Genomic DNA, 11,468 nt, shown 5'->3' with positions numbered 1-11,468 from the left:
TGTCATCATCAAACATGCTGTTATGTTAAACTTATATTAAAGTTTTTCTTCATTACCCATTCAAGCCGTCTCCAGCCATTATTAGTCTCAAAGTGGGTTCCTCGTCATCGAAAAATGTATCTCTGTCAGGGAGCTTGTGGATGTGCTTGATTTGGAGCAGCTAAGAGATTATGCACAGAAGAAACTTCCTTCATGGGAAGTTTACTTGAGTGTTGACAGCTGGAAAGAAGAAGAAAAGTCAGACATGAAGACAGTCATCAGACTCCTGAAAGACATTTCGCAACAGATAGCAGGCATGTTACATGTGCCAGCTTCAGATGCTTTAATTGAACATTTCTGCCAGCAGATCTCTTCTGAGACAGCGAAGTTTCGGCCTTTCAACCATCCCTTATCTTGTGGTGGCAAGAGAGATATAACAGCGAATGCCATTTCATGCTAAAATCATGCCAAGAAGAATTCCTCTGAGGAGAGAGAAGTACGTGCACTGACTTGCTCTAGCATTACTCGATGGGAAGTGCAACGTCTGAATAAGAGTAGCACCAAAGTTTTATTGATGAATGTTGATGTAGAGATTTCAAGACACAGTTACAGGGGGAGCAGCTTTTGAAGTAGACAGTATTTTCATAAAGATGCAGTTGACAATGCAGTTTCTTTTATTCTTTCACCAGATAATGTGTCCTACTTGTTTTGGGGCATCAAAAAAGGTTGCCCTTGAAGGCAAAAACCAACATTTCCCCAGCATAATACTAAAGTGGCTATGAACTGCGATATGCAACTCATACATAGAGTCAATACCAGAAGCAGATAAGCTGTTAAGGCAAACATTTTTTCCATATGATGGCCACTGTAACTCATGGAGAAATGAAACTCTGCAAGCCCAGGTTTCTTTGTCAATGATACCTTTGAGGTTATTAGGTGAATGATTGAGGCAGAAATTCCAATGCAATGTGATTCTTGCAACAGGCAGAGCCCGCTCACTCATTTCTGAGGTATGGATATGAGAACCATATTGCTTGCAGAGATGATGTCTGCCGGCTAGGAGCAGCAAAACCAGTGAGATGCCAATAAGGAGTTCAGTTGCAAAGGCTGTCTGTTACTATTTCATTTCTTTGATGAGTTGAAGAAGGAATTTGAATAAAAAAGATAATTCATCTAATCTTCTCTCCATTATCAGTGATATTGCACATATAGCTAATATCTTCCTGGGACATCGAATGTGCATCCAAAATCAGCAGCTTAAGATTGAAAAGGTGAAATCAGAAATCAACAATCACTGCAAAGCCATGGGCATATGTGACAAAGCCTTAGTAGTAATAGATTTAAGGATGAAGTTTGATTCCATGTACTTCAAGGTAAAAAATGATTGATCATTATGGTAAAAGTGGAATGAACTGGCATGGTACAATGGTAGAGTATTACAAGATAATCCTTGCTGAAGAACAGCAAGGGGGCAGTCTTACCTGTTGCAATGTCACAGAAGATGTACTTCAATCACATCTCCAGTGAGGATAATAAACAAGATGGAGGCAATTATGCTTTGTCTGAAACATGATCTTTTCAAGGTACTAGGCGAATCACTTTGCAGAGTGACATTGCAAGCTGCTATCAAAATGTACTGGTGCTGCTCCTCCTTCCAGCTTTGAGCTATGCACACAAGATCCAGATTGACAGATTCATTCACACAGAGACACGAGATGGAAAGTTAGTGTTAAATGCACACTTTGCCAAGGTGATGCAGGGCATCAAGTCATGACTGATTGAAGGGAATAATTACATCACATCTGCACAAGCTGTTACTGCATTTTTGTCTCATGTTGGAATGCCCATCTGTGTTGCTGAACTTATTGAGCATGACCGTGAGCAGCTGTAGCAGTTTACTGAAGGCATAGCCGTGGTGCAAGGCCAGCATAACAAGTTTGTGTACGAAGGCCCAGTTGACAGGTTTTCTGATCCTGCTGATCGAAGACTAATTCTTTCTGATATACCAGGTTTCTCCATCCATGCCTTTGCTTACTCAAGCATTGGACCTGAGATTCATGTGGACATCAGTCTGGAAACTGATCAATGCATCCTGAAGTCTGGAACACCAAAAGGAAAGGAACAGGGAGAAGATCTGGAGAAACAAATCGATAAGGGTGAAGATGATCGTTGAGTAGTGACAATGACATAGCAGATCAAGAAGCAACAGATAATGAAAGTGGTTGTGACAGATCCTAGGTTTGGACTATTGACTAGTGTGAGCACAGCTGGCATAGGTAGAAAGCACAGTGTAATGTGTTTGATCCCAATAATAAGAATGAAGTTTAGTCGTGTCGTCTGATTCTATGCTATCAAGAAAGTCATGTTTTTGTAGCAGTCTGGGGAACTGGGCATTGTTAAGATCAGGAAGGGTGATGAAAACATGTACAGCTCTGTCCCAAATACCTACAAGCTTGCTTTCTTGTTCTCATGTGGGTGGAGAACTTGACCAAGCACAGAGTAAATGTATGGCAGGAAAAGAAAACCATTCACAAATTCCGAGAGGATATCAAAGAGCTATTGAAGCTTGATGAGACAGATTCTTCCTTCAAGAGAGGCCCAAGAAGTATTCAGGGAGATGTAATCTTCCAGCTGAGAGTGAAATCAGAGCAGAGATAACTCGTTTGAGGAAACTATCTAAGACAGTTGCGAGTTCTTCTAGGATTCGCATATTCACCACATCTCAGCTGTCTGTCTTGGTGGAGCTTGTGCAGTCCACACCAACAATAAAAATAGGTGCAGCATTTGAGATTTTCAAGGATAAGTTTAGAAATGATTTTGGACGTGAGAATTTTCCATCTGATCAGCAAATCAAATTCAAAATTACGCAGCTCAAGCATGCTGCTAATTAGAACACTGTGGATGATAATGTTGATCGTGAGGGGACTGTTATGGTATAATAAAGCTTTGTCTACATCATTCATTAGGTGACGAAAGCTGCCCTAGTTTTGCTTCTGTGATATCTGTTGTGATTGTACTTGTGTCTCCCTGTTGTTCTCCCTGTCTTTGTCTCTCTGTAATTGTTTCTCTTTATCTGTCTCAGTTTTTGTCTCTCTTTCTCTTCTCCCTCTCTCTGGGCTTCTGTCTGTCTCTTTCTCCCTTTGTGTCTGTCTGTCTTTCTCTCCCCGTGTTTGTGTGATTGCATTGTTTTTATGTAACAGTCACGGCTGTCTGTCTCATTTCTCCTTGTATGTATGTTAACTTTCTCCTGCTATTCTTGCTATGTGCCTCTCCTACTTGTTTCATTTCACCCTCTTTGGTTGTTAATGTCTGCTCATCTGGCACAAGAATAAAGTGGATGAAGAAAAAGAAGTTGAAGAAGATGCAGCTGATGTTCTCTTACTTTTGTAGCTAATAAGAACCATGGTACAATGCATTTTCACTTGTTGCAGCTGTTTTTTAATGTCTCACAGATAAAGATACAGAACTAGAACAGTTATTACTCCATGATACTGTAGCAGATAAAGAGGAAGGGTAGATAAGTCCCTAAACGCTTTACAATTATCGTATTTTATTTTTCTTATAACCCAGTTATAATGAGATATTGAATGGAGCACAAATCATACAACAGTCCTTAATATATACAATAACTGATTGTCATGAGAGGGATGCCCACCCCTTCTGGAGTCCACCTAATAACTACCTGATATTATGAGCATGAAATGGTGTATCACAGAAAACTATGCAGATTTAGGGTTTTAAGATCATTCCCTTTTCTGGACTGTAGTCATTTTTTGGTGAAAACAAATTCCGGTATGGGTAGGGACTATTTTCTCCCCCCAAAACCTGCAATTTTGTTCTGGTTGACTAGTGCATCAGGTGTTAAAAAATATATAATATGGGAATACTGGGTTTACTGTAAGTGAAATGGCTTTGTTAGTAATCAAACAGTAATCAAATATCTTTTAACTGTAGGATGCAGGAAAATGTGGAAATTGATCTTGACAACCTTTTGTGTCAAGCTTTTTATAAGAAGCTAAACAAAGCTAGTAGCTATTCTCAGTCTGTAGCAGAAAGATTTTTTCAAGGCCTTTCTTTTAGCCAGTGAAAATGAATAATAGTCAAGAAAGATCGAAGTATCTAAAAACACCACAAGAATAGTAATATTAGATCTTATATGATAATAATTGGAACTTCCCAGTTAGAATTAACTAAAAGAACTAACAGAAAATTCAGAATTTGTGTATTTGTTGACTCATAAATAGGGCAAACCTTAATAATCAATGTAAAATCATGACAAATGCTTAAGCTATGTAAGATGTTGTGTAATAAGAAACTTAATTGCTTATTCATATAATTTTTTAAATTTAAATTCCTTTCCTTATATTACTAATAATTTCTTCCAGCAAATTATTCATTTACTTGACTTTTGAATAAAATAATTATCATTGTCACTTTCCATGGAAACAATGCACTTTGTCATTTGAAATAATTGTTATCACTGTCTCCTAACTATAGAACTTGTTGTGTTTTTTTTTAAAGAAAATTGACTAAATTTATGTAACTTACAGTAACTGCAAAACAAATGTTTTTCTAAATAAAAAGCTAAACATCATTGCTTATAGTGTTAAAAGTAACATACATTGTTAAAGTTATTTTATATTAATGGGCTTTTTTTAGGAAAGAGGAAATACTCCCTTACATCTAGCTGCAAAAACTGGTCAGTCTTCTCAGGTGGAGCTGTTGTTTATTTATGGTGCTGATCCTATGGCTCAGTACAAAGATGGAAAAACTCCTATAGATTATGCCAGGTAATATATTGTAACCACTAGTATAAATATATATTATTTCTACTTTTAAGGACAATGCTACTCTTGTATGTGTATGTGGGGAGTTAAAAAACAACAACTATAAAAAGGCTTGCAATAAAGCTTAAACAAATACAAAATGTTTCCTACATTTAGTGTTGAATGATTTTTTAACCATCTGTGTGCTGGGTATGGTCTAAAGGATTAGTCTGGTTGACCATATATCCATACTTGTGTTTTCACTTCACATGTATTTACAACTTTTTATTCATTTATGTAAATGAAAAGTTTTGCAAGTTTCACATTTTTATAGTACATATATTTTTTGATCAATAAACCATGCAATAAACAAAAACATTTTAGTGGTTTTCATTGTCTCCTACAATAAAAATTTGTTTAATCTTATCGAGGTGGGTAGGGGTCAGAGGAAATGCCATCGTGTTTGTAGATTTACCTTCAATATTTTATTAAGCTATTTTTTTTATAAACATAAGTCAATAAGTTTGGTATCAAATTGTAGATTATAATTCAAATTTTAGTATTATACATTAGTTAGTTTATTAATTTGAAAGTAAATATTTAAAAAGAAGGCTAAATATAGAGTTTTGGGTGTCACGTGGTATGTGATCTTCTGGGTTTGGTCAGATTATATTTTATGACCCCCACAATACAAAGTCTGTAGTTTCGTATGAATTAGAAACTCAAATGTACAATATTGGCAAGCTAGAATATAAAATAAGAACCTCCTACCTTTTCTGTTTGCTGAGATATGATAATATTTAGTGAACCCACCATATTGGCTCCACCCACCACTTCATCATTTGAGAATTATTTATATATGCCTACTTTTATATAACAACTTCATAATCAATTGAAAGATATATATTTATTCCACATAATTCTGTCAGTCTCCCTAAGTTATTTATGAGAGAAATGCTCTTATATCATTGTATAGTTTGAAATATTGCTATCAAGGCTATTTTGTGAACAGAAATTATATTTTTTAGACCCAAATACAATTTAGTTAGGAAGCCTGATAAATTACAGTGGATTTTTGTGGTATTGGTATAGTAAGTTATAATTTTTTTGTATTCCAAAATGCTTATATAAAGTCTACAAAAGTTATTATTTTTCTATCTCCATGTGAATTTGGACGAGGCTTAGCAAGTATGGCTCACGAGTGCAAACAAAGACTTCATAGCATCGTAAACAGTAGAGATTATTGTTTTCCAAATATTCTTTATTTACTGTTTTATGCTTGAAGAAATATAACTGACATTTAAATATTTATTTGAACACATTAGTTATACATATATACATATGTAATGTATGTTACTGTATTTTACAAAGTAAGACCTTGTGTTATTTTTCTACTCGTTTACATTGAGGTAGAATAAAAACAAATTATACAAAACTAAAGACTTGGCAATTCAGGAAAAGTTTATTTATGTAATTTGTGAAAACGTAAGAAATAAATTTATCGCTGATCAACTGATCTTAACACATGAAAAGGAACATCTTTACATAAACACCTGGTTGAACTTGCAATTTGCTGGTGAATAATTTGTTTCTCAAGTTATAATCAAGAAGGCTAAGCCAAGAATATTAGCCCAACCAAAATGAGCCATATTTATATTACTGGAAACTACACATTTATTGGTTACTGTGCAAGCATGGTAATATAGGAAACAGGATATCTGTAAGCATTTACACATATTTACACCTATACCAACACTAAATCCCGACCACCAAGCTAGATAACTAGCAAGTTTATTGGATAGGATACAACTTTATACTTTGTAAAGAGCCATATCATAAATATTTTATCTCACTTTTATAAAGTTCTTCAGATAATTCTTGTTGCAACCGATGTGTTATGAAGAAGCCGGCAAATTCTATCCTACTGTGTTCTCAGAGCAGTGATTTGAATAGTTTCTGTAGGATATTTCTGCTTTTTGATTTATTGGGTCATCTCAGACTTTCAACAAAGTAATAAGCATTTTATAAGACTTTAGACAATTGTCATTGTAACCATTATACTGTCAATAAGTTGATATATTCTATCCCACTGTGTTATCAAAGTAGGGAAAATTCTGGGAATTGCACCACATGTACTAATTTGATATTGATCGTGTCAAAGTACTCAAAGTATGGTAACACCTAAATAGGAATGGTGATTTATTGCTTTATATTCGGCAGGTTTCTACTTCAGCCGCTAACAATAGAATAACAATAGGAAAAAGATTAGAAGAAACTGTTAGGAAATTTACTTGGAACTTTACTGTCCCTACTGAAAAGAACAGAGTACTATTCATTTTGTTTCTTGTAATTTCTAACTCATAAAATAACTACAGAAAATGTGAAAGCATAAACTCTGACCATAAGTACTTTGAAATTTTGTAAACACTATTAACAATACTATACATTTTATTTTGCAACCTTTATTTTTGTTATAATTTGTTTACTTACCTACAACCTGGAGAAATAAGTATAATGTTACAGTACAAAAAATAACAAATAAAATATAAGGCTTTACTGAAAATAAAAATGTTTGATATTTAATTACTGTGTTTTTTATTTTTCATTTGTTTTAAATGTTTATTATCGTAAAAGTAACTAAAATCATAAAATAGAAAGTTGTTAATTAAGATAATTAAATAAAAATAATAAAAAACTTTCATGGGGTATACGTGCCAGAAGCTTCCACATTACAATGTTCGATAGGGTCATGTTGATGCACATGTGCTGTGTAATTTTCAACTTCTATCTGGGTATTTTTAGTCAGACAGGGTTCAAAGGTCAATAAAACAAAAATGAATAAATATGAATAGATTTATACTGTTAAGAGATTTAAGCTATTTAGAATAAAAATTTGTGGTTTCTATTACAATTTTCAGTTATTCTAGAACAAAAAGTGATTTAGATTTATTTCCTAATTTTTATGATGGTTACGAGGTCGGTCAAATTGATCAACACCATATAGAGCTAATATTAACAAAATAACAGATTAAATATAAAATCTTATTTAAAAAAACATTTGATGATTATCTAGAAGGATATAGAGATTACGCAAGTGAAATTTGAATAGTTTCAGATAAAGAAAAGTACATTGGATAGACAACATTCTGAAAGAAAATATTCATGAGCAATTCTTTAATAAAAAAATGTTAAAACATAATTCAAAAACCAAATATTTTGTGTATGAAATCCTTGTAATGTTTACTAATAATCTGCAAAATTTTGTAAAGACTTGCTTACATTTTCAATAATTATAGTACAATTATTCTCATAGATACTTTCCTGGTTACGGGCTGGGTGGATTCCACCCAGCCCATAATGGAAGAGTTAAGATGATTGACACAATTTTCCAGAAACTGATTTCAATTTAAGTCTAGAGGCTTTATGAAAACAAAAAACTACTACAGTAGTATTTATTGGCACCATGCAAAATTTATTCATTAAAACTATGTTACTGGTTATTTCTGGTCAATTTCAAGATATTGCTGATTAACAATTATTGTTAGTCCCAAAATTCTTTATTACAAATGATGTTTCTTGAAATATGAGTTTGTTTCTAAAATGTCATATAATTTATTTAAGCTCTTTTTATATTTGTACAGTTTTATATTTCACCATGTTCTACATTTAATCCAGAACAAATGTTCATAGATAGTACCATTTTCAACAACACCAAGAAGACTTTTCAACCAGACTAAAAAACTTTTTTATTTCTTTATAACAAAAAAGCTGCTCAGATGTATATCAGATGCTGATACAGACAATCAAAATACTTAGAACTTGTCTGTCCACCAGATATCTTATGTTCTCCATTGCATGCTTTAAACAACTATTTTCAGTAAAATATATTTTAGATTAAAATATTTTGCTGTTTTACAAGTCAGATAATAAAATGTTTCTACTTTTGTACTTAAAAGAAAACAGATGTAATAATTATGTAGATTATACAGGCCTGTGATGGTTTTATTGTCTTGAAAGTATTACATGTTCTATAGTAATTCCTATATGCTAAATCTGAAAATGATATTTATTTTTCTCCATCATGTACAGATTTTTCATAAAACAGTGCATAAAATAAAGACCACAACACGTAATTTTGAGAATAAAAGTTGTAAATTTCACAAAAAAAACAGGATGAATGAGAATACTTATTCATTTGACATCACTATTCTTCCCTTTGTTTGTATTTTTGTTAACAAGCGTAATAATAAAAAATGTTCATTGTTGTAAATGAAATAATAATTTGATTTAAGTAAGAGTTTTTTTTCCTGATTTGAAAAAAATCCTTATGTGATAAAAAAAAGATATATATTATTTTTGAAATCTACGCATCTGAATTGTGGAAAGTGTGTTATTAATATCAAAACAACTTTTATGATGTTTACATTTGCAGTACTGTGTTATTTTAGTTGAGCACTTGAAGCATATAACTGTATGAATAGTGATGACTGGTAACACTATTAAAAGCTAAATAATGTAATACTGAATCCACCTTGGACAAGTTAGGTTATTGGAGAGTAGTAAATTTTTATCAACAGTTTTAACAAATTTTGAATCTGTATATTCTATGTAAAGAGATGAATTATCTGATATTCTTAAGCTTTACTGCAGTGGTTTCCAAACTGTGTCAAGGCAAGTCACTAGGGTGACATGAGAGTTTCACTAAACAAAGAATAATTAAGAACATAAAAAATCTCTACAAAAAGAAGTATAGTATTTGGCAGTAGGGGTGTTATACAAATCAAAGTAAGTGGTTTAGGGTGTTGTCAGTGAACAAAGTTTGGAAACTAGTGCATTACTAAGTGTTTCAGAATAGTGTTTTATTGTCATGTAATAATTATTGAATGAGATAGAATAAATTTTAAGGTTTAAAAAATTATATATATTTTTATGTTTATGTATTGTTTTTCAGTCAAACAATAGTTGTAAGTAAATAGAACATGAAATTTGTGTCTGATGTTTTATAATAGACACAGAAGAAGACCTGAATTCACTACACTTGTTCACAATTCAAAGCATATATTTTTCATTAGCATCACCTTTTCAGTATACATTTTACCTTATATTTTTCCTTCAGGACAGGTACCTGCTAGTGCTTTATTCATCCAAATGAAGTGTTCTTCAAATGTGGTATTTTACATTTTATTTTATTCAGAATTTTAGATATAAATGTTTTTTTTTTTATGATGTTTAAATATTATGAATGTTATTGTATTTTAATCTATGTATGGTGTATGGTTACGATGATTTGAAATCCAACAGAGATGCTGGACATACAGATTTGGTGGACAGACTAATAGAGTGTCAGTATGAAGTGACTGATAGACTAGCTTATTATCTCTGTGGTAGAAAACCAGGTAAGTCGGACCAAAAGTGCTGATTTTATATATATATGTATTTAAGGTTAGTTATCATGTTTTTACACATAGGAAAGGCTTGTGCACTATCTCATGCACAGCCATTCTGGGGCTTTTTGTTCTTTATGTAATAACTATGACACATCACTAATATAATGCAAGACTTTAAGTCATTGTTTCCCAAACTGTTGTTTAGAACCTTCAAGGGGATCAGAGTGTGTGAAATATTTGTAATTTTCCATTTTCACAGTAAACAGAATCCCACCTAAACCCCATTGATAGTTGAATTAACTTAGGTTTGTTATTTTAATATTTTAGTGTTTGGTGTTATAAAAATATTGGGGGGAGGGCACAGGTTGTGATAAGCTAAAGTTTGAGAAACACTGACCTAAATCATCGTTTAGGAACTCATCTTTAAATGCTAAACATTGACTGCTTGGTTGAGAAAGTGAAAATTTCACAAACATTGGTTTTCATTCTTTCTAGTTTTAAGTTAATGTTTAGTTAAATAACCATTAAGTTTTACTGAGACTTTTCTTAAAACACTTGAATAAAGCATTAAAACACTATTTAATACATAAACTAAAAATTAACTTGCTCATTTCATTCATTCATTCCAAAGTTCTAGTAACTACAACTACCTACTTCTTTGGACTGAAGATTAATAAAAAAATGCTATGGTGTTAAAGTAGATATAGATAATATCCACAAAACCTTTAGAATTAATATGAAACCACTTTATACATCATCCATCAAAATTTGTCCATTATTCATACATCTGAGTTTTGCTTTCAGACCACCAATCTGGACAAGATTTTATTATTCCAGAAATGTCTGACAGGTGAGTTGATTTGTATTGAAAGGTATATCACATCATAAAATCAAATATATAATATTTATGTACAGAAAGGAAAGTACAAATTAAAAAAAAAAGTAAACTGTGACAATTTGTAATTAAAATATAAAAAATATTTCACTTGTCTTTCATTGATAACAGACATTGGACAAAGACATTTTTATTTAAATGTAGTCTCACTTCTTGTTACTTATTCTTATTTACAGATTTTTTTATTTGGATTAGTGTGTACCAAAACTAATACATTTTCCTTTTTTCATATATGTGTAGCATCAAATTGTTTGGCATCATTTCTTTTGTCATTATACTCTGTACTGCTTTATCTGTTTATGACATTATAGCTAGGTCCACCATGTAATATTGCTATTATACTCTATCTGGTCAGTCTGGACACTAGAATGTGTTAAATTCGATGACGAGGAACCCACTTTGAGACTAATAATGGCTGGAGACGGCTTAAATGGGTAATGA

General features: G+C 32.3%; 1 protein-coding gene across 4 annotated transcripts in view; it reads left to right on the top strand.

The window, feature by feature from the left end:
* Nucleotides 1-11,468, top strand: part of LOC106472615 (ARF GTPase-activating protein GIT2-like) — a 42,711-nt gene that overhangs the window by 1,878 nt on the left and 29,365 nt on the right. For all 4 annotated transcript variants that reach the window (XM_022401166.1, XM_013933267.2, XM_022401164.1 and 1 more), the window contains exons 2-4: nt 4,639-4,769; nt 10,047-10,141; nt 10,937-10,982. In XM_022401166.1, coding sequence (XP_022256874.1) covers nt 4,726-4,769; nt 10,047-10,141; nt 10,937-10,982 — 185 coding nt within the window. In that variant the 5' untranslated portion in view covers nt 4,639-4,725. The remainder of the gene's footprint in view (nt 1-4,638; nt 4,770-10,046; nt 10,142-10,936; nt 10,983-11,468) is intronic.

The sequence above is a fragment of the Limulus polyphemus genome, unplaced genomic scaffold, assembly GCF_000517525.1.
Source record: "Limulus polyphemus unplaced genomic scaffold, Limulus_polyphemus-2.1.2 Scaffold5468, whole genome shotgun sequence".
NCBI classification, from domain to species: domain Eukaryota; kingdom Metazoa; phylum Arthropoda; class Merostomata; order Xiphosura; family Limulidae; genus Limulus; species Limulus polyphemus.
The sequence above is the reverse complement of the archived record's forward strand: the minus strand, read 5'-3'. Positions and strand labels throughout refer to the sequence as shown.